This window comes from Euleptes europaea, chromosome 19 (assembly GCF_029931775.1).
Source record: "Euleptes europaea isolate rEulEur1 chromosome 19, rEulEur1.hap1, whole genome shotgun sequence".
NCBI classification, from domain to species: domain Eukaryota; kingdom Metazoa; phylum Chordata; class Lepidosauria; order Squamata; family Sphaerodactylidae; genus Euleptes; species Euleptes europaea.
Window position 1 is genome coordinate 2,568,391 of NC_079330.1, and position 24,191 is coordinate 2,592,581.

Below are 24,191 nucleotides of genomic sequence, written 5' to 3' on the forward strand. Positions count from 1 at the left end.
AGCAAGAGGTAATTTTATTTGCTAGCAAGGAAGAGCTCTGTCTCAAGACAGCCAAATACAACTCTTCAAAAAAAGCATGCAGTACAGACATGTATTTATACTTTTTGTGAGTTCTTTGTCTAGTCCACCCTCTTATCTTTTGGTTACCTTATGTCCATGATCTCACACAATTAATTCTGGGCTTTAGCTTAATTGACATTGGACTTCGGATAACTTCAGCCCTTCTCATGCCAACTTTTATAGCTGTGATAAACAAACATCTTTTTCACCTTCCCCCGAATGAGATAATACATGAGAGATGTTCATCTTGGTGTCATCTTGGCATTACTTTTGTCCAATTAGCCAGGTGTGTTATCTGACAGTCCATAAACTACTGTATGATTTAATATGTTCTTGGAGATTCATCTAAGCTACTGTCTTATCCGGTGAACTTCTGTACTTTGGCTGCACTATAGTACTTGGCTCTTTTGAGGCTATTAGTGGAGTATTGCTTATCTCTAAAGTGAAACCTTTAATATGTGAACATTTGCCTTTAGGGTGGGCAGAACAATCGGTGCTTGGAGCAGGGCATTGGGGAGATTGGGTATCTTCTGTCTCCTACAACCACATCAGAAGTTTGTGAATTCACATCTCCTTTCATCCTCCTCAGAAAGCTGCTTTCATTATTTTCATTAACCCTTAGCTCAAGCCTACAAAAAGATGTATATTATACCAGATAATTTTGCTCCATCAACACAGAAAATGGTGATTGTTCTTTTTAAATCATGGGTTCAATTTGCCCAAGGGAGAATGGGGTTTTGGGGGTTGAAACAGCAGGGTTGAGAAGTTCAAAGTCATCCCCATAATTTTCGGTCCAGCCCATGATTTCCCTAGCAGCCCCATCTGGATGCCAAGAGCTGGGTCCATTTTTTTGTTGTTGCCACTGGATCCCTAGATTTATTTATTTATTTTGCACCCAGGTGAATTGAAGCACCAGTTGTTCTGCCTGCCTTCATAGGCCGCTGGGATCTCCTCAATATTCCAGGCAGGCTCCTAGTTGGAATTATCACTAGATAATGATAATCTTTATGGAAGCCATTTAAGAGGAAGTCTGATCTGCTTTTATGAGGTGACTTTTGAAAGTTCCAGTGCAGGGAGATGGAACGGGTTTGGCATACTAAGCACCTCGGAGGTTAGGAGGGAGATGACAGACCAGCGGCTTTTTTTCTCTAGCTAATTGGATCCCTAATTCCTGTTGGGCTGTGATCGCAGCGGGGTGCCTTGGGACAGGAGCAAGGTGCCCAATTAGTTCGGTGTCACATGAGCCAGGCTGGATGAGAAATCAGGTAGTGGCGGGGGGGGGGGGCAGATTAAGATGTGACACACAACCGCCTCTCCTGCTCTCCCCCTTCCCCTTCTCATCTACGGGAAGCATGTGGTTTTTTCAGGTGCATACCTTAGGGTTTGTGGCCACCTTGGAATTGCCATACAAATGTTCCACGACACAGCAGTGTTTAGCTGAGCAGAGATTGTGCACAATCATGCAGCTTCTTGATTTGGAAGTGCGCCCTGGATCCCAAACAGCAGGCCTCAGCATCTGCAGTACAGAGAACACTTGACTGCCTTTCCGAAGAGTCAACACTGCTCAAAATTCAAGGGCAAATGTGGGCCCGCTCCTTGCTGCTGCTGCGGTTACAGGAGACGCAGGCAACCATTTCCCTTTTCGCTTTAAAGAGGATTAGCTGGTGCTCCTACTCCTGGATTATTTGTTAAGGGGGGCTTTATCCGTATTCCTGTAAGACCTGGCTTAGGGATTTTTGGCACTCTAGGCAAACGATGACTTTGGTGCCCCCCCCCCTCCAATTCAGTAGAGGGAAAAGTGAGAAGGCTAGAAAGAACATTTTACTTACTGGGCATTTGATATGAACAACGTAAAAATAAAAACAAAGAACTTCTTCAAAAGCCCTTCCTGCTCCATCATGGCAAGACCGGTGTCAGCAGAGGAAATTCTAGAAGCCAAGGGATTCCAAGCTTTCCTTTCAAGCCGTCAGAAGGGGCTCCTCTTGCCTTTTTGGTGCCCCTCAAAATCTGGCGCCCTAGGCGATTGCCTCGGTTTGCCTAGTAGTCAGGCCGGCCCTGATTCCTGTTCACACCTTCCCTTCCCAGAGAACCTCTGTTACCTGTGAGCAGTGCCTCTAGAAAGCAGAAGCGGTAGGTGCCTGATTCCCCACGAAGTAACTTCCTATGTTCGTAGGGGCCCTGAATGTGATGGAAATGAGAGAAAAATGATTGTTGACATATAAATGAGCAAAAGAACACCACACCATCCGCCACAGACACCGCCGGGAGTCTTCACCGCCTTTGTTCCTGGGAATTCAAGTTATCGCCTTGCTGCTCTGACACCCCGAGCTGCCCGAGTACCTGCATCTTTGTCTGGCTGATCCCAGCAACTGGCTCCCTCCCCTTCTTCCACGGGTGACATTTCATCCTGGCAATGGCTCTCACCTTGTGCCATTTCTGCTCCAGCACATTTGGAGTCACGACTGAAATTATATTCATGAGGCAGGCTCAGAGCCAAGGGATCTCTCTTTCCCGTCACACAGTTGGCAGCGACCGGAGCAATTTCGAGCAGGCTGAAGAGGAAGGGCTTGATGAAGGAAGGGATGCTACTCCTCATCTCTGGGTTTAACCCCACCTGCAAGTAGGGTTGCCAACCTCCAGGTGGTGGCTGGAGATCTCCCGCTATTACAACTGCTCTCCAGGCGATAGAGATCAGTTCCGCTAGCCGCTTTGGAAGGTAGACTCTATAGATTAATACCCCACTGAAATCCCTCCCTTTCCAAACACCACCCTTCTCAGGATCCACCCGAGCCCCAAAATCTCTAGATATTTTCCAACTGAGAGCTGGCAATCCTACCTCAACCCTACCTCAAGCAGGGTGGGGGAAGTGTAGGGTTGCCAGGTCCCTCTTTGCCACTGGCGGGAGGTTTTTGGGGTGGAACCTGGGGAGGGCGGGGTTTGGGGAGGGGAGGGACTTTAATGCCATAGAGACCAATTGCCAAAGCAGCCATTTTATCCAGGGGAACTGATCTCAATCGGCTGGAGATCAGCTGTAATAGCAGGAGATCTCCAGCTGTACCTGGAGAACCCTAGGGTAGTGTCCACAGAGGAGCTAGACAGAAGGCTGATCTTCTAGTGGATCTGGAGGGCATGGCTTCTTGGCTTTTAGAAAATAGACTTCACCGAGAGGCCCTTCCTGAGTTACCTTTTAGGGATAAGAAAATATTCCCCATAGGGTTGCCAACCTCCAAGTAGGACCTGGAGATCTCCTGGAATTACAACAGATCTCCAGATCACAGAGATCAGTTCCCCTGGAGAAAATGGCTTCTTTGGAGGGTGAACTCTATGGCATTATACCCCCCCCCCACTGAAATCCCTCCCCTTCCCAAGCCCCACTCTCCCCAGGCTCCACCCCCAAAATTTCCAGGAATTTCCTAGCCCAGAGTTGGCAACCCAACTTCCCCATCTCATCCATACCCCCCTCCTTTTATATTTTTGCCAACCATTTGGATTTTCTGCTGTTGGTCTTGTAGATTCATTTGCGTTGCCTACGCACATTGTGTTGCTTTTATGAGCAATTTAGATGGTATTTTTTATGTTCCGTATGTGTTATTTATTAGGCATAATAAGGAAGATTTCTTGCTCAGCAAATAATGTTGAAAGATGCACTCGTTTTATGAGAAAAATTCACTACAGGGAAATAGGAAAAAAACCCTACAGGGTTGACTTTCAGGTCATACCAGTGAGGATGAGAAAAAGCTCCTGTCAGTTTCTTCTGGAGAGGTGAAGGCATGGAGCAGGTGGGTTGCAGTCAGTCAAAGGCCCCTGAAATGCTCTGGCTGCAGAAGGTCAGGACGTGGCACTGGTAAAGGTGCCCGTCTGAGATCCAACAGAGACCTTGCTGGGGAGAACAAAATTTGAGTCCAGTAGCACCTTAAAGATAGGATTGCCAACCTCCAGGCGGTGGCTGGTGATCTCCCAGTATTACAACTGGTCTCCAGAGATCAGTTCCCCTGGAGAAAATGGCTGCTTTGGAAGTTGGTCTGTAAGGCATTATACCCTGCTGAAGTCCTTCCCCTTCCCAGATCCCACCCTCCTCAGGCTCCACTCCCAAATCTCCAAGAATTTCCCAACCCAGAGCCAGAAACCCTACTTAAAGACCAACAACAGTTTCCAGGGCATAAGCATTCGTAATCCTGACCCGAATGGCCCAGGCAAGCCTGATCTCCCCAGATCTCAGATGCTAAGCAGGGTCGACCCTGGCTAGTATTTGGATGGGAGACCTCCAAGGACGACCAGGGTTGTGCCATGGAGGCAGGCAATAGCAAACCACCTCTGTTTATCTCTTGCTTTGAAAACCTGACAGGGTCATCATTAGTCAGCTGCGACTTGACAGCACATTCCACCACCCTAAGCATCCATCAGTCAAAGTTCACTTTGTCCATATACAAAAGATTCAAGGTGGGCAGAGTTAAGGTGACCAAACAGCCAGTACTTTGAGAGCTGAGGCTAAGGATCAACTGGAACCTTGGAGGCAGGCAGGCTGATGCAGACAGCCTGGAGATTGTATGGTGGGCAGCACAGCCTGGTGGTGGGCAGCACAGAGAGAAGACCAGGTGGTTTCTCCCAGCCCTTGGAGAAATCAGAAGGCCTGAGAGTCTTCATATTACCAGAGGCCGCCCGACTTTCTTGAATGAGCTCAGTATTTATGAGCTTTCTCAGCAAGCTTTGGGGAATACCAGCTCAGCTGTTTCAGAGAGTTCTCTCCTGGCCCATAATGTTGGCACGTTTGCATTAGTGGGGCTGTGAACAGGCATGCTCACCTCTGGCTCTCAGGGAACTGCCATGGCAGAGAGCAGTTTGAAAATGCATCTGCCCCTATGCCCCCCCCCCACCGCTCATTCTGGCCAATGCCCAAATTAACATGCTGTGAAACAAGAAAAGATTTTGTGTCTGGATGGGGGAAAACAACCATGAATTTTTTTTGCTAGAAGCAGTTGGGAGAATGATCATTGTAAGAAAGAGATGTTTGCCGAACAACAGGCCACGAGGTTGGAGAGTCAGTTCATGCAGTTCACAGCAATAAATGAGAACTATCAAAGGGAAGGAGTCTTCTGCTACAGGAAAAGACCTTCACATGGGATTTGTCCTCCATCCACTAGGTAAAGCTAGTGGATGGAGGGGAGGGGCTGTAACTCAGGGACTCAGGGGCTGTGGCTCAGTAGTAGAGCATCTGCTTGGCAAGCAGAAGGTCCCAGGTTCAATCCCCGGCATCTCCAATTTAAAGGACTAGGCAAGTAGATGATGTGAATAGAACTCTGCCTGAGACCTTGGAGAGCCGCTGCCAGTCTGAGTAGACAATAATGACTTTGATGGACTGAGGGTCTGATTCAGTATAAGGCTGCTTCATGTGTAAAGCTGCTCAACGTGTCTTCTGTTGACTGTACCTGTCTAGCACATCACCTCAAATTAATCTACAGAACCGCCATGTTTTTTCTTCAGCTCTCTGCCTTACAATGCCCGTCTACTCCGATTAGTCATTTATTTATTTATTTATTTTAAACATTTATTAGCCATTTTCTTCCTTATGGAGCTCAAGGCGGCTTACAGCATAGATAAAACACGTAAAATAAAATACATTAAAAACATAAAAACAAGATTTAAAATGGCAATTCGGGACTGCTAATCACTGAACCAAATGCAGTCCTAAATAAAACTGTTTTCAACGGCCTCCTAAAGAGCAAAAATGAGGAGGGGGTCAGGTGCAGCTCCCTTGGGGAGGTTCTGGAAGCAACCCAATTACTGCTGGTGTTTACATTCTCAAGGGAAAAGTGACTTTTAATTTTTGCTTCTCTATCCCTGTAGTATCTTTAACCTCACTTTGCCACCCAGCACTGCCTAATATAATAAACAGCATGTTTACTCAGAAGCCAATCCCAGAGTGTGCAATGGACATAGGATGGTGACCCAGGTTTGCAACATATTCCATTTTTAGACTCCACATAGGCTTCTCTCCCATGCCCCTAAACAACCTCCACTCTTGTGCGCTCGACATCCAGCCCGATGAAGAGCTCTGGAGAATCCTACGAGATATTTGATGGATCCTAATAAAGAAGTATTGTACTTCAGTTGTTTTGGAAGCCATCAATGTGAATGTCAATAAAAGTCAGCAGTTAACATTAAGGAACTTCTGCACACGGGAGATGCTTTGGAGTTCATTGCTTTGTAGCAATCGATGCGAGCTTGAGACGAAGGGTTAACTTTAAAGGACTCTTCCCACATGTGCCTACGAAGCAGTACATTTAACTAGGCATACACAAAGCCCCATTTTACGTTCTGAGCCCAGGAAGAACTGATGAGAGAGTATGCTCAATTCATAGCACATAAACATTCTGAGTTGGACAAATAATTAAGCAGCTAAATTAAGGAGGCAGCTGAATACAGTTTTATTTAGGACTGCATTTGATTCAGTTATCAACAGTCCCAAATTGTGATTTTTAATCTTGATTTTTATGCTTTTAATGTGCTTTATTTTGGGATTTTATCTATGTTGTAAGATGCCTTGAACTGGACACCTAACAAGCATTCTGAGCTGGACAAATAATGAAGATGAGGTGTGGATGAGATCTGATGTTCAGGGGATGAGAAATAATCAGACCCACATAGAATCATAGAGTTAGAAGGAACCACCAGGCTCATCTAGTCCAACCCCCTGCACAATGCAGGAAATTCACAATTACCTCCCACACCCCCCCCCAGTGACCCCCTACTCCATGCCTAGAAGGTGGCCAAGATGCCCTCCCTCTCATCAACTGCTTAAGGTCATAGAATCAGCATTGCTGACAGATGGCCATCTAGCCTCTGCTTGAAAACCTCCAGAGAAGGAGCGCTTACCACCTCCCGAGGAAGCCTGTTTCATCACTAACTGTTAGAAACTGTTAGACTCTAGACGGAAACTCTTTTGATTTAATTTCAACCCGTTGGTTCTGGTCTGACCTTCTGGGGCAACAGAAAACAACTCGGCACCCTCCTCTATATGACAGCCCTTCAAGTACTTGAAGATGGTTCTCATATCACCTCTCAGTCTTCTCCTCTTCAGGCTAAACATATCCAGCTCCTTCAACCTTTCCTCATAAGTCTTGGTCTCCAGACCCCACCTTCCACTTCTTAATGGATAATGTGGGCCATGCTTATCTGCATACATTCAAATAGGCCCCCTTAATGTACTCTGGACAGGATTCTCCAGTCTGGTTTCCCTGGGCAGGTGGTGTTTTGCACTCACGGAACCCAAAGGAATCTTCTTTCTTTCCTCTTCCCCACCTCCCAGTTTAAACTCAAAGTAGCAAGAGAAGCCTATGAATTATTAACTTTCAGCTGAGCTCCGTCACTGAAGCAACTTCACAGGTTTGGAAGTCTGTGAGAAATAAGCCGATCGATGGTGTTTCATGGTTTTGGGATGTGCCTTGCCATCAGAGGGTGGCCAACGACAGGAGGAAACTCATCGGGTAGCTAACTGCTTCCATTGATTTCGACCCTCCCCTCCACAGACACTCCAGTTACAAAAAGTGAGACTCTCTCTTTAGTTCCTTCACTAAGATAATTAATCAAAAAACAACACTAGGAAAGCAAGTCCCCTGAGAAAATTGCCTCATGTTTTACTGCTAGATATGTAGAAGGAGGTTTTTAACTGTGGGGCCGAGAGGAACATCTCAGAGGGGCAGGTTCAAGGTCAGCAGCTAGGAGCTGCCAATCCCAAACACAGAGACAATGTCTAGACATTAGGAAGAATTTTCTAACAGAGCAGTTCCTCTGTGGAACAGGCTTCCTTGGGAGGTGGTAAGCTCTACTTCCCTGGAGGTTTTTAAGCAGAGGCTAGATGGCCATCTATCAGCAATGCTGATTCTATGACCTTAGGCAGATCATGAGAGGGAGGGCATCTTGGCCATCTTCTGGGCATGGAGTAGGGGGTCACTGGGGGGGGTAGTTATGAATTTCCTGCATTGTGCAGGGGGTTGGACTAGATGACCCTGGTGGTCCCTTCCAACTCTATGATTCTATGATTTCTTCAAGGAATAAGATAACAGAGTGGATCCAACTGTCCTCTAAGTAGCATTCTTCCAACTTCAGTGCCTCTTCCTCCAATGGAACAGCCACTTAAATTGGAGGACACTCCTTAGAATGGAAGACTTCAAACTTGGGCCTTCCAGGAATGCCTGGAGCTGCTCTGCCGCCATGTGCTCTATCACATTTGGTCATTTCCTTCTTAGCCAATGAAGGAGGATGTTCAATAACAGCTTCCTTCAAAGGCCTAGAAGGGGGGTGGGGAAATCTCAATAAGGCATTAACGATTTTAACAAACGTCTCTGATACCAGCACGATTTTAAAGGCCGGAATGAGTGTGGATCAAGAACTCAGGTGGTGGCTCTCTGTTCCTATGGACCCTGTCAACATCTATCGGAAAGATTAATCAGAAGCTACCCATAGAAAAAAGGACAAACAGGTGCTTCTGACACCTGGGTAACATTGATTTATTGATGCACAAACAACATTGCAAAGCTCATTCAGTAAATGGAGGAAAAAATGGTGCATCAGAGCAGAAAACAGCAACAATGAAAGATCATGGGTTCAATTCACCCAAGACAGAAGTGAAATAAAAACTGGATTTTTGGAAACAGCAGCAACGAGAAGTTCTGAATCACCTCCTAGCTTCATCTGGCCCTACTGCCAATCGTTCCTAAACCACCAGCCCCTACTTTCCTTTTCTGCCACCTGTAGCTCTCCTGCTTCCTTCCTAGGGATATTTCAGCCACTGCATGAGGCATGCCCAGGTTAATGATCCACTATAGGGAGCTGCAGCCAACGCTGGCCCCCAAGAGAGCAGGGCTATACGGCTCAAGTCTTCACCAACATATGACATGAAATTAAGCCCCCCTTGGTTCTCAAGCTTTGAGAAGCGGTAGCATTAAGATGTCCTCTAGAATTTTAGCCTATTTCTTAGCAACTGGCCAAAAAACGCCTACTCAGCCCCTTTCCTCCACCAGTCCATTCATCTCTGTATGGTATTGACAACACTGGGTGATTAACTAGCAAGCAATCTCCCCCCCCCCCACCCCAAAAAGACCGCAGGTAGCCACCACGCCTCAACTCTAAGGAATACAAATGTGAGGCTGGCCAACCGATTCGAAGGCTCCTTTTTATGATTATTAATCATAGGGCTTTAAATCAATTAATCAGCCAGTCAATTACATCTTGATGCATTTACATGCTTCCGACATTTTAATGTCTCTTTGGGGGAAGAAGCTACAGAAAGAAAACAATGAAAACCATCAAGGGGTTGGAGTGTCTTTCCAATAAAATGTGCAAAGATGCTTGGGTTAGAAAACAGATGACCGGGGTGGGGGCGGAGCAGGGCATAGCTGGGGAGAAGCCGTGGCTCAGTAAGAAAGCACCAGATTTATGACCCCAAGACCCCAGGTTCACTTTCTGTCATCTCCAGTAAGAAGGCTCACAAGGAATGAGAAAGACCCCTTTCATCCTGAGACCCTGGAAAGGTGGTGCTAGAAGAAGAAGAAGAGTTGGTTTTTATATGTCGACTTTCTCTACCACAAGGAAGAATCAAACTGGCTTACAATCACCCTCCCTTCCCCTCCCCACCACAGACACCCTGTAAGGTAGGTGGGGCTGCGAGAGTTTGGAGAGAACTGTGACTAGGCCAAGGCCACCCAGCTGGCTTCATGTGGGAAACCAACCTGGTTCACCAGATTCGCCTCCGCTGCTCATGTGGAGGAGTCCATCACTCCTAACCACTACACCACACTGGCTCTCTAGCCAGAGTAGACAGTACTGCAACAGCCAATGTGGTGCCATGGTTAAGAGTGTCAGGCTGGGATCTGGAAGACCCAGGTTCGAATCCCCACTCTGCCAGGGAAGCTGGCTGGGTGACCTTGGGCCAGTCACTCGCTCCCAGCCTCATCTACCTCACAGGGTTGTTGTGAGGATAAAATGGAGGAGACTGATGTGAGCCATTTGGGCCCCTGTTGGGGTGAAAGGTGGAGTAGAAATGAAGTAAATAAATAAATACTAAGCTAGGTGGAACAGCGACCCGATTTGGCGCGCAGGCAGTTCCTTGGGAGGGACCCGGGCTCTGTGGTAGAGCACCTGCTTTGCAGAGCAGAAGATCTCAGGTTCAATCTCCAGCATCTCCAGTTAAAGGGATCTTGAATCACAGGCATACCGAAAGATGTTCCTCCTCTGTTTGAGACATTGTATAGTCACAGACAATCAAAGGAGACAATATTGAGCTGGACCAATGGGCTAACTCAGTCTAAGACAGCTTCACAAGCACACTGGAAACATAAGGGTGGGGGAGAAATGCAATGGATGAGAGGAAATGATTGGAAGCTACAATCCTACCTGCTTTACCTGCCCAAAGGCCCCAGGTTCAGTCCACAGCATCTGCAGTTGAAGGATATGTTTGCAGCTGCTCTGTCAGTCCTCGTAGAATTACTGCTAGTCAGCAGAGCCATTATTGGCCAATTTATCTTAAACCCCTCCCCCATTTTAGCCTCACAACAATCCTGTGAGGTTAGGCTGAGAAAGTACAACATGTTGGCTGTTGCGTAGTGAAGTTCATGACAGAATGGGGAATTGGCGTTGAACTCGTCTTCTTGCCCTAGTATGACACTCTATTCCCTATACTGCCGATAGTCTAAGCATAAAGCTGCATGCAAGAGCTCATCCTGTTTAAATCCATGCTCGCTTTTGGCTAAGGGGCGAGGCCGGCACACTCAGGGCTCCTCTTTGGTTCTTTTGAGCGTTCAATTGAACTTACACTCCTGATGAAGCATCATCTGCCTCACCTGGGAGCTCTCCAAGGTACTGAAAAACGCTCTGGTTTCTGGAATGAACAGCCTATGGGCGGAGGGGGGCAATTTAGTGCTTCCTGTTTCACCTGAGCCCTGATTGGGCTTTGTCCCGAGGACACTCAGCTTGACTGGTTCAGGGGGCAAGAGGCATTGAAATTTGGCTCATTCTTGAAGAGGTCATGAATCTTTCTCTTTCTCTCTCTCACACACAGAAAGACACAGCATAGTTTTATCTGATCTTTCACACCAGGGGTGACTGACTCTAGCACAGAATCTGGGACAGGTGGCCACGTGTGTGACGGTTTCCAAGGAAACAGATGCACTCGGCTTGTTCCTCCTGATGATCTCTCTGTTCAACAAGGTCTCTTGGTGCTTGACAAGCCACAAAGCCCTACCTGCAAGGAGCCGTCTAGAGTCTCAGGACAAAGAAAAAGGCAACGCAGAAAGTTTGAGTAAACACCGGGAAGGACTTATTTTATCTCTTGTGTGCTGCTTAAGATGGAGGGGCAGGAGGCTTCTTCCAAAATGGTGATGTCTGGCTGTTACTCCTGGCAGAAAACTGGAGTCCTCTGTTGCCTTTTAGACACACAGCTGCAATAACATGAGTTTTATTAAGCCTTATGAATTTTTTAGCAGTGCTGGGAGCTATAGATTTTTAACTTGGGCAGATATTTAGCTCCACCTTAAAGTGAAAAATGGCCTCTTGAAAGCCAGAACAGCAATTCAACCCTTAAGGAGGCGATTCCGGGGAAGAAAAATCTCCAGGCAAAGAGACAAGCCAAGCCCCTTAGTTGTAAAGCAATTCCACTGCAAAGCTTCACAGAGAGCAGGGAGCAGTAGAGCAACCTGGGACAATAGAGGAAGGGAGCAACACACATTTCTGTAAAGACAAGCCTGCTGGGCAGCAATCAATGCCTCTCTTTCTCTCTGCCCCCGTCACCTTGCTGTGCTCTCACAGAATGTTCACAAACATTCCAACTCCTCTCTGCCCTCGTTTGCTGTTAGTACATTGTTTTCTCTTGTTTCAGAATCTGGTAGGTGGTACGGAATGGGAACAGATAAAGCCGCCTGATAACCACATCATACCACTGGTTCACCTCCCTCAGCATTGTCTGCTCTGAATGGCAGCAGCTCTCCAGGGTCTCAGGCGGAGGGTCTTTCATATCACCTGTGATCTGATCCTTTTAACGGGAGATGCCAGGGCCTGAAGCTGGGCCCTACTACACGCAAGGCAGGTGCTTTATCACTGAGCCACCTTCAGATCTGGATTTCTGGGAGTTTTCTTTCTTTTAAAAGAAGATGATGCTATTAGTCCTCCTGGTCATGAAAATTGTGCAGACAGAAGAAGCAGAAACTCCAACTTAGCAAAGAAGGGCAGAGGTATATTAATAAAAGAAAGAATATCATTATTAAGGCAGCAGATATATTGTGTATAAGAAATAGTTAAGTTTAGAGCAGCAGGCGAAGAATAAAAGCATAGAATGGGAAATATGGAATGTATTAAGTATTATTGCTTCAATAGATAGCTTGAAAAGTAGTGGAAATATGGATAAAGGATTTAGATAGATCATTGATTTAATAAATGTCCAGTACGACACGAAGGTTTAACACAAAACGAACTTCCTGAAAGATGCTTATGCTGTATGTACGTGAATGACTGAGAATGGTATGTTTGTTTTTTTCTGAAAATTTTAAATAAAATATTAAAAAAATAAATAAATTATACAGAGTTTACAAAGGTTTGAGAATCACATCGACAGGAACTGTGTGGCGGCTTTCTCCCAAAGGATGGTGGAGGAAGCTGAGATATATTCTCCTGGGAGACCTTCCAGACACTCCTGTTGGGGTAGATAGGAGAGGATACTTTGTTCAGCCCCACACACCTTCAGAGAGCCAGCATTGTGTAGTGGTTAAGAATGGTGGTTTGGAGCGGTGGAGTCTGATCTGGAGAACTGGGTTTGATTCCCCACTCCTCCACATGAGCGGCGGAGGCTAATCTGGATTTGTCTCCCCACTCCTCCACATGAAGCCAGCTGGGTGAACTTGGGCAAGTCACAGCTCTGTTAGAGCTCTCTCAGCCTCACCCATCTCACATGGTGTCTGTTGTGGGGAGGGGAAGGGAAGGAGATTGTAAGCCGGTTTGATTCTGCCTTAAGTGATAGAGAAAGTCGGCATATAAAAGCCAACTCTTCTTCTTTTCCTCTCTCCTCCCCCAAGGATGAGGAGTAAAGCAGAGACGCTGAGCGGTTCCCACTCCCTTTTGCATCTTCCTGTCATTCCCCCCCCCTCCTCCTCTGCCTGCTCTTCTGACTGATCACAAGCAGGTCGTGGAGGAGGAGGGGGCTGGTCCTGCCTTTTATCCTCTCGAGTCCTTGGTCTTCCTCTTTGCACTAATGTCATTAAGGCTTTTCAATTACAGGCAATTTCCCCACCATTATATCCAGGAGAGGAGTCTCTGTAGTGCCGTGCACGCCTGATCTGCCGAACGTTTCCTTGCCCCAGCAAAATTAGCTCCTTAATGAAGGGGATGACAGGTGGAGGGGAGGGGGAAGAGGCGGCTTCTGCACTGGTAAGGATCCAAAGAGCCCTCTCCAGTGACCTTACTCAAGGCAGCTGGCCCAGGTGGGCAACAGTCCCGGCTAAAGGAGACGGCTGGGGTCGAGGGCCTCGCTCCTGGTGTTAAACGGGGAGGGAGAGTGTGGATAACTCCACCTCCTGGCCCATAGTGATTCTGCTCCTGAAAGACAAACCTCAGTTAGTAAAAGATTCATCTTGGGGCAGGAAGGTGTTCTGGATGAGCCAGAAGCAAGCTCTGAACCCCAAAGAGAGATGGGAACCTTTGTTGGGGCCAAAGTACAGCAGTAAGGCTGCCAGGAACTACCAGTAGTTAAAGAATGCTGTCGGTTCATTTCCAGGCTCTGTCGAAAGCGCTCTTTCTTTCCTTGATTGCCAGAAGCAATCTGCTGGGAGACTGACTTGAACATGTGTTTCATACGAACCTGCCCAATAATTGAGATCCTCTTCTGAGGTCCTCTGAAGAGAGATGGGCAGACAAGGAGAATGGGATCTTTTCTGCTGTGGCCCCTCATCCTTAGGGTACCCGCTACCCGGTACAAGCTTGGTTACTACTCAGTACCAGCCCCAAATGTTGCTATTTTCACAAAATTTTGTTCCTCTGTCACTTGTGCATTTGCTCTGCTGCTGCTGGCCTGTTAGTATTACATTCAGATTTGCTGCTTTGCACATTTGTATTTATGCCTCCTTCTCATGCTTTGAACACTCTGTTATCTGGGCTTCATTGTTATTTGCAAACCGCCCAGGACAAATATTTTGGAGAGCACGGAATATAAACGCATTTAATAAACATATCCTTTGGGACTCTGACAAAAAAGTTTAGAAGAGAAAGCCCACAGGTCCTGGAAGATCAGCACTAAGGGAAGGGTACAATGTGGATACCTGACTTGAAAACACATCTTATGTCAAACACAGGATGTGGAGGAGCATTTATTCCAAAAAGCTGTCGCAACCTAGAATTCACAGTGACACACTGCCATCTTCTGGATGATGGAAAATTGTCTTTATGGTCGCCTCTATTTTAAAGAATGAATTCTATAACATAGAATCACAGAGTTGGAAGGGACCACCAGGGCCATCTAGTCCAATCCCCTGCACCACGCAGGAAATTCTGAACTACCTCCCCAGTCCCCACCCCCCAAATAGGTATACTGTAGGCATGTGTTACCTACAGCTGGTAGATCTTTTGGGCTAAGTGTGTAGACCAAAAGATCCTTGGCAAAATGTCTAGGTTTTCCTTTGAATTTGGGGTTGGAATAGTTAGATTCATGGGAAGATATATTTTTATTATAGTCTCTGCTTTAGTGTATAGTGCCTTGCCTCTTCACTCAGTGCCTGGAAGGGGCCTTTCCTTGAAGAAGGCCAGGCTGCCCCAGAAAAAGTTACTGTTCCCTTATCTCTCTCTCAGAGACAGCCTGTCTGCATTCCTCAATTTTATTGTCCTCTCCCCCACTGCACCATCCGCTGGCTACATGTCAAATGTACCAGGCAGTCACCCCGGAGAGCTCCCGGAGAGCACCCTACCAACTGGGAAGGAGGGTGGGGAATCCGGGAAGTGGGGGGGGGGGGGAGAGAAGACAAAGAAGATGAAGAAAAAGATGAAGTGTTGGTTTTAATATGCCAACTTTCTCTACCTTTTAAGGAGAATCAAACCGGCCTACAATCTCCTTCCCTTCCCCTCCCCACAACAGACACCCTGAGAGGTAGGTGGGGCTGAGAGAGAACTGTGACTAGCCCAAGGTCACCCAGCTGGCTTCGTGTGTAGGAGTGGGGAAACAAACCCAGTTCACCAGATTAGCCTCCGCTGTTCATGTGGAGGAGTGGGGAATCAAACCCAGTTCTCCAGATCAGAGTCCACCACTCCAAGCCAGCGTGGTGTAGTGGTTAAGAGTAGTGGTTTGGAGCGGTGGATTCTGATCTGGAGAACCGGGTTTGATTCCTCACTCCTCCTCCACATTAGCGGCGGAGGCTAATCTGGTGAACTGGATTTGTTTCCCCACTCCTACACACGAAACCATGACTGGGGAAGGCACTGGCAAACCACCCCGTAAACAAAGTCTGCCTTGGAAACGTCAGGATGTGACGTCACCCCATGGGTCAGCAATGACCCGGTGCTTGCACAGGGGACCTTTACCTTACCTTTACACACGAAACCAGCTGGGTGACCTTGGGCTAGTCACAGTTCTCTCTCAGCCCCACCTACCTCACAGGGTGTCTGTTGTGGGGAGGGGAAGGGAAGGTGATTGTAAGCCGGTTTGATTCTCCCTTAAGTGGCAGAGAAAGTAGGCATATAAAAGCCAACTCTTCTTCTTCAAGAGCAGAGGTGCTCTGGGAAATACAGGGTGTGTGTTCTGCTTTTAAAAGAATTTTGTGGCATCAAGATCCTTGGCCCATCGTGGTGGCCAAATATCTTTCAGGGCTAAACAAATTGCCCTCGGCTGTGGGGATGACTCCTAGAGCATCTGACCTTGCTTCCCCGCCCACACTGCACAGGTGCTGATACATGAAGATGGAGTGGAAAAACTGGAGACGGCAGCCACCCACTCAGCCAGCTGGCTGGAAAACCCGAGGGCCCAGCTGAGGTTTGTGTCTACTTACGGAAGCAGAATTATGGGGTTTGTGCAGTGGCATTCCGGCAGCTTTTTCCAAAGGGCGAGGCGGTTTTATTGGTATCAACCTGTGCTTTCTCATTGCCCTTTAAAAGGAAGGAAGGAAGGAAGGCGGAAGGCCGGCTGGAATCCTGTGGGAGGACAACCGGTCTCATCTTGCCCAACCTTGTGCAGCCCAGGTTGGGGGTGGAGGAGGGCCAAAGGGCCAGCGCTGTCTGTTGCCATTCCTGGTAAAGCATGGGTGGAAAAGGACAGAGCTGTAGCTTTGTGGAGGAGGAAGCAGAACAGACACCACCTTGAGTGTACATGTGTCGCATAAAACCATCATGTTTGTTGTAGAATACTCCAAAAACTTTCATTGCACTGTGCTGCAGTTTTGGTTTTTTTTATTATTTTTTGTTTCCAATAAAAGGATACTACCTGGGCAGGTGTTGCCTAGTGGTTAGAGTGCCAGACTAGGCCCTTGGACAACCTGGCTCAAATCCCTCGCTTAACCATGGACGCCCACGAGGTGACCTTAGGCTGGTCACCATCTTTCCCCATTCCTACACTTGAAGCCTGCTGGGCGACCTTGGGCTAGTCACAGTTCTCTTAGAGCTCTCTCAGCCCCACCTCCCTCACAGGGTGTCTGTTGTGGGGAGGGGAAGGGAAGGGGATTGTAAGCTGGTTTGATTCTTCCTTAAGTGGCAGAGAAAGTCGGCATATAAAAACCAACTCTTCTTCTTCTCACCTACCCTCACAAAGTTGTTATTGAGAGGACTGGAGGAGTAGGGAACAATGTGAAAAGTCGCTTTGAGCCCGATAAGGGAGAAAAGCAGGATATAAATTAAAAAATAAGCATAACAAGCACCGGTAGCAGCCTTGATTCTGATGGGTGGAACAGGGTTATACCTTCGGGTTTTGTGTCGGCATGTGTGTGTGTGAGAGACAGTGAACACCCATGACACAGGGCCATCAGAAGCAAACCCGGCACCCATCTGTCAAAGTTTAAAAACCAAGGACCCAGAGGTCCTTGCCACATTCACGAGCATAATCCTGACATTTCAGCCACTGATATGAACGCAGGATAACCCTCCTTTGTGAGGGGTGTTAAGGTACACAACTGTAATGTTCACTGAATTCTATACATCTCAGAGGGAAAGGCGCTGGTGCGGCTCAGCCATCACCTTTGGAGGCTGTAGACATACATAAGTAAACATAGTGGTTTGTTGCGCCACAAACAACATTATGTTGTTTAACTCTCAGAGGGGGTTGGCTTTATCTGCTGAAGACAAAAATGGAGAGAGTCAAGGAAAAAAGACTTTGGCTCTCACTCACAGCCAACCTGGGGCATTCCTTACAACATGTATAAACCGTTGTTCCTTTCTTCTTTGAAAAGGTGTTCGTCAACGGCTATCTTGAAATGCCGCAGCTTTCTTTCACAGCACATTTCAAGCTTAAATTTGAAGCGGCAAAGATTTGTAGTGGAAGTTTTAAAAGCAAACCTTTCTTAGAACATCATACCAAAGAGGAGGGTGAGCAGCTCTGTTGGCTGAGCAATGGACCTAATGCCCTTGGGCAGTGGGGGGACACACACAAAATAACCCGAACTCCCTCCCATAGCAGGCCCAACTGAGTTCCTCCCGACAGGAATTTCAGATGCCAACAGTTCTTTTTCAGACCAGGATATGCACTGATCTTCTGCAATGCAATATTTTACAAATCCCCGGCTCTCTGTTTCAGTAGTGCGCATGCTTTTTTGACTCATTTAAAACAGTTCTTGCTGTATGTTGTGGGTTGAGAAAAGTTCCCAGCTCAGAAAAGCATGTTTAAAAAAAAAATCAAGGTGGAAACAAAGTTATTATCTATTTATTTATAACTTAAGAGCGTGAAGTTTTATAACACAGTCTTTGTGAAATTTATATATGTGTGTGTGTGTTCTATAATAACCCTTTCGAGGAGGCATATCCACAGGAGGCATATACGGGGTTGGCACAATCCCTGGCCTGGCAACACCCCTCAGTGGTCAAGGCCAACTCACAATTGCCACTGTGAGACCCCCGCCTCCCTGGTTCTTCAGTCTTGGAAGGGCCAGAACTGACCAGCCTCTCGCAGCTGTTCACAGATGACTTCCTCACCCGGCCGCCTCTCACAAATGTCCTGCTCCAGACCCCAGCCCAGCAGCATGCCCTAAAGCTTGGGCAGGGAGCCCGGCGGTGCCAAGACGATGCCAAAGACATAGAAGAGTCCCAAGAGAAGGTTGAGCTTGGCTGTCCTTTGGGGGATCTTGTGGAAGCTCTGGCTGCGGAACTGCCTCTCCAGCGAGAAGGCCATCGGCATGGTGAGCAAGGGCAGCGCCATGCTGATGGTGTAGCGGGTGGCGAGGACGCAGAAGATCACATAGGGCAGGAACAGCAGGGTGCTGTAGAGGACGTAGGAGAGGGTGGGACCGATGAGGATGGCCAGGGTGACGATGCCTGCCTGCCGGTCAGACTCCATGTCCCGCGTGTTGTTGCTGTGCAGGATGGCCTCGGTGCTGAGGGCCAGGGGGACGGCGTAGAGGAAGGGCGAGACGGAGAGGAAGCCCACCTGGATGGCGTAGGCGAACATCACGGCCAGTGGCCCAAAGGTGATGAGGATCACCACGTCGCCCAGCGCCACGTACTTGAACCCGATGCCTGCAAGTGCAGCAAAGAAGATCAGCCCTCGAGCACTTTGCAGAAAACCCTCAACACCTTGGGTGATGGCATTATCCTACAATGAGGGACTTGCTCATCAAGGGTTGCCTTGAACCCCCACGTGTTGAATTGTGAACAGACAAAGCTGCCTTCTACTGCGTCAGACCATTGGCTGGCCAAGCTTGGTATTGTCTACTCTGACTGGCAGCCACTCTCCAGGATCTCAGGCAGAGAAAGGACTTTTGAAACCATACCAGAATGGCACTCCCCAAACCTCAACTTTTACCTTTGCTACAGTTCAGGAAAATTCTGTGGTGCTGCCATTCAGATTAGGGCTACAGTGACCAGGGTTCAAATCCCACCCCCCTCAGCCACGAAGCTCACTGGGTGACCTTTGAGCAGAAGTAACTTTGAATCTAACATAGCTCCTTGTGACAAGAAAATGGAGGGGAAACTCACATAAGCCATTCTGAACTTTTTGGAAGAAGTAGAAAAGAGCAAGAGTTCAGCAGCACCTTGAAGACTAACAAAATTTCTGGCAGGGTATGAGCTTTCATGAGCCACAGCTCACTTCTGAAGAAGATATCTGAAGAAGAGAGCTGTGGCTCATGAAAGCTCTTACCCTGCCCGAAATTTTGTTAGTCTTTAAGGTGCTACTGGACTCTTGTTCTTCTCTACTGCTAGTGACAGACTAACACGGCTACCCATCATGATCTATTTGGAAGAAGGGCAGGATAAAATGGATAGGCAGGTCTGCATTGCTGTCAGCCTCCCCCAGTTCCACAGCAGCCTAAATTACGCAGAGTAGTTTGTGCAGCTTAAGAAACCAATTTTATTCATTTGTGTAACTCACACAGGTAGGAGACTCTTGACTGGCATGTTAACAAATCAACCTGCCCCTGCCTGCAGCCAGATCCGGCCTCACCACCCCAACCATTGATGCCAGCCTCTCGTGTTTTTCCTCCCACAAGGTAAGTGAGCAAGAGTGCATGTCCTTACCTCCAGTATAAAGGAAGGAGCTAGAGAGTCCTCCAAAGTAGATTAGGGCCAGATGCTCCAATTTCAGGGTGGAGAGGCAGTAGAGGCAAGCTGCGGAGATGCAGCCGAGGGTGTACAAGAAGACGCCAAATCTGACAACATCTTGAGGCTCCAAGATCCGGTCTACCAGAGTCCGGTCATCACTTTTCTTGTGATCAATGCCTTTGGAGAAGTCGTAGTAGGTATTAACAAGGTTCCCAGCCCCATGGACGGCCAAGACAGTGACTGCACTGCCAACCAGGAGTCCGGGATCCAGAGTCCCCTGGGACCGATATGCTAGGGCACTGCCCAGAGCCACGGGTGTCAAGGAGGCGCTGAAACTCCAAGGCCGGAGGGCCAGGACGTAGGAAGCGCATTTATGTTTCCAGGTTGTAGAAGTGCCCTTCTCAGAGCCAAGCAGCCCCACCCCCTGATCTCCTGCCTCGCTCTCTCGGAGGTTTTCAGCAATGATACTGATCTTTTCCACCTCCTCTTCTGCTTCCATGGTTTAACCGGCTGATGCAAGATCAGGTGTCAGAAGTGGACCTGAAAAACAAGGGAGGGAAGTCTGTACTGTAATCACAATCCTGCAGGGGGAAAATCATCGAGATCCAGCTGTTGTTGCTCTAGATCTTGGTGTAGAGATTGCAGCAGCAGCAGCAGCAGAAGAGTTGGTTTTTATACGCCGACTTTCTCTACCACTCAAGGAAGAATCAAACCAGCTTACAATCACCTTCCCTTCCCCTCCCCACAACAGACACCCTGTGAGGTAGGTGGGGCTGAGAGAGTGTGACTAGCCCAAGGTCACCCAGCTGGCTTCATGTGGAGGAGTGAGGGAACAAATCCAGTTCACCAGATTAGCCTCCACTGCTCACATGGAGGAGTGGGGAATCAAACCCAGTTCTCCAGATCAGAGTCCATAGCTCCAAACTACTGCTCTTAACCACTACACCACACTGGCTCTCCATTAGTGAAAATGGAAGCCTCCAGTGAGTCACATCACAGCCATATATGTTGGAGAGCCACGAGAGCCACAATCACAGTGCTGGAAATGGTATATCGCATAACGCGCAAGACTAAAATCCAATTGCATAACTATAAGAATGAATGGGACCCCAAAACTGCCCCCTCCCAAACACAACACAGCAAGCCACAGGTAAACAGAAGATTACTATGGAAGGTATCTGTGCAGCAAAGACTTGGCAAATCACTCACAGAAGTAAGCCAAACGTCATGTCACAATGTTCACCTTGTTGCAGTGGGATCCTTCCACCCGCACCCTTCGCTTTTATGAGTCATATGGCTGCTTTCCCACCTGAGTAAAGACCTGAATGAGTCTCTGACCTACACAATACCACACACACAGACACACACTGAAAAGCACAGCTTAGAAGGACCCAAACTAACCCCCACTCCACCTCCAACAGGTTACTACAAAACAAGATATCGAACAACCAAGGTCCCAGCAGCATACTCAAATAGTACAACACATCTCACATAAAGGAGACATGCTACACACTACAGCGGAAGAACTCTACACACTAAGTCAAAAGAACTTCACAACTGACTTCGAGAGACCCCAAACCTTTTAGCAAAACACACCAGCGAAATCCCTGTAAACATTGAGCAGAGAACATACGAATATAATAAATGCCATGCTGGATCAGACCAAGGTCCATCAAGTCCAGCAGTCTGTTCACACTGTGGCACCATGTATAGCAGGTGCCCAGGTTTAACCTCCAGTTGCATAACCTCAGGGAACAGATTGAGGGGGGGGAGCTTCCTCGGCCCGAGACCCCGGACACCACCGGCCCTCAGAAGACACCACAGCAATGGACTGGCTCCTTACAGATCACCTCGTATCTTTTAACAGCGACATGGGAGGCACTGCTTCAACAGGTATGCATCTCCCCGCAGCATGAATAAAAGAAGCTTTGCCTATCACATGAACACATGAAGCTGCCTTATGCTGAATCAGACCCTTGGTCCATCAAAGTCAGTACTGTCTACTCAGACTGGCAGCGGCTCTCCAGGGTCTTTCATATCACCTTCCTGCCTAGTCCCTTTAACTGGAGATGACGGGGATTGAAACTGGGACCTTCTGCCTGCCAAGCAGATGCTCTACCGCTGACCCACGACCCCTCTCCCATCTTCAGACCCTTGTACACAAACCAATCCCATGACCAGTGGGCATTCCAACTGGCATGCCATGTTGGACATCTGCCTGCTGTTAAAAGCAGGGGAACCCTCTCAAGGGAATCTGCCTGGCTGTCACGCTCGCCCCCAAAAGCAATGCAATGCAATCCTAATCTGCCTCAAACTGACATCACTTGCAGCCAACTTTCCTTTATTCTGGGTCACGAGCAAAACAAATCCAATAATACAGAAATAACCAAACATACACAAATCCAATATCTGAGCAGTGCAGTTAAAAGGAAGCATCAGGTCGCAAGGAAAACAAATCCAATAAATTCAATAATACAGAAATAACCAAAATAACCAAACATACACAAATCCAATATCTGAGCAGTGCCGTTAAAAGGAAGCATCCTTAAGAACATAAGAAAGGCCCTGCTGGATCAGACCCAGGCCCATCAAGTCCAGCAGTCTCTTCCCACAGTGGCCAACCAGGGGCCTCCAGGAAGCCCCCAAACACGACGACTGCTGCAGCACTGTCCTGCCTGTGTTCCCCAGAAGCTAATATAGTAAGCATGCTCCTCTGATACTGGAGAATAGGTATGCAGCATGACCAGTATCCATTCTAACTAATAACCATGGACAGCCCCCTCCTCCATGAATATGTCCACTCCCCTCTTGAAGCCCTCCAAGCTGGCAGCCCTCACCACATCCTGGGGCAGGGAGTTCCACAACCGAACTATGCGTCGTGTGAAGAAATGCTTCCTTTTACCTGCTTTGAATCTCTCCCCCTCCAGCTTTAGCCCCCATCCTTAAAAGCCCTTGCAGCAGATACATCCCAGGCTGTACTTAGGGAGGGGGCTGGGTTCAGAAGAGGGGCTGCTGGAGAAGGGCAGGGGTCCCGGGCCGGGGGGGGGGAGGAGGAGGAGGAGGAGGAGGAAGAAGAAGAGGAAGAAGAAGAGTCCCCGCCCTCTCCTTGGAGCTTCTCCCAGCTCACCTCTCCTTGAGCCTGCGCCATGCACGCAGCCCTCTCCTTGCTCCTGGGCTGGCCCTGCTGGCTCTTCCGGCAGGGAACGGAGGCCCGCAGTGAACAGTTCCTCCCCTCTCACGCCCTCGCGGTGGAAGGGGTTCCTGTCGGGCGGCTCGTGTTTCGCGGACGGTCCTAGGGCTGGTCGGCTTGGAAGCAACCCTGTGCAAAAGTTCGCCCCATCGCGCTCCCTCCCCGCAAGAAACGCCGGGGCCACTTATGCACGGGAGGTTTTGCTGCTCTCTGGATGCACATTTCCCCCATCTGAATTCTCAAAAATCCTGCATTGGGGGCTTATGGTTGAATTTGGCAAACCCAAAGCAAAAAAACCCCACCATCAACCGAAAGGGAGACTGCAGCCAAGAAATCAGGAAGGAGATGGAGACTGGGAAGGGCAGCCATGAAGGAGCTAGAAAAGCTTTTGAAGTGTAAGGATGTGTCACTGGCCACCAAGACTAGATTAATTCATGCCATCGTATTCCCTGTTACTATGTATGGCTGTGAAAGCTGGATAGTGAAGAAAGCTGACAGGAAGACTCCTTTGAAATGTGGTGTTGGAGGAGAGTGTTATGGATACCGTGTACTGCCAAAAAAACAAATCAGTGGGTTATAGATCAAATCAAGCCTGAACTGACCCTAGAAGCTAAAATGACTAAACTGAGGCTGTTGTATGTTGGTCACGTCATGAGACGACAAGAGTCCCTGGAAAAGACAGTCATGCTAGGAAAAGTTGAGGGCAGCAGGAAAAGAGGAAGACCCAACAAGAGATGGATTGACTCAATAAAGGAAGCCACGGCCTTCAATTTGCAAGATATGAACAAGGCTGTCAAAAGATAGGACATTTTGGAGGACTTTCATTCATAGGGTCGCCATGAGTCGGAAGCGACTTGACGGCACTTACACACACACAAAAGGCAAAACCTCATGCATAAATGGCCCGGGAGAGAGAAACGTCACCCTTGCATTTCATGGCTTCGTTTTTAAATTTATAAATTGGGGTCTGCGGTCAGCTTGAGACTTGCCACTCTCCTGACTTTCCGCAAACTATGCACAACTGAGCGATCCACACCCCCCCCCCCCAGCGGGCAATAGTGTTGTACAAAATGAGCCACACAATTACTTGGAACAACGATTAGGGACTGTGCTCTACACTACCCGGTATGTAATTGTGCATCATTCAATGGGTCGTGTCAACACCTATGCTTTGCTTCGCTGCACTTTTTGCTTTTTAGACTTGTGGTTGGTCCTACAACCCCAACCCTATTTC

The 24,191-nt window shown here is 48.0% G+C and overlaps 1 protein-coding gene across 1 annotated transcript; it reads right to left on the reverse strand.

Annotated features, from left to right (window-relative positions):
• Window positions 1-18,256: 18,256 nt before the first annotated feature.
• Window positions 18,257-20,301, reverse strand: UBIAD1 (UbiA prenyltransferase domain containing 1). The gene is made up of 2 exons (XM_056865245.1): window positions 19,744-20,301; window positions 18,257-18,744 (listed from the first exon to the last, which is right to left on the reverse strand). Exons 1-2 carry the CDS (start codon window positions 20,264-20,266, stop codon window positions 18,257-18,259), a joined length of 1,011 nt encoding a protein of 336 aa, XP_056721223.1. The 5' UTR covers window positions 20,267-20,301.
• Window positions 20,302-24,191: the final 3,890 nt, after the last annotated feature.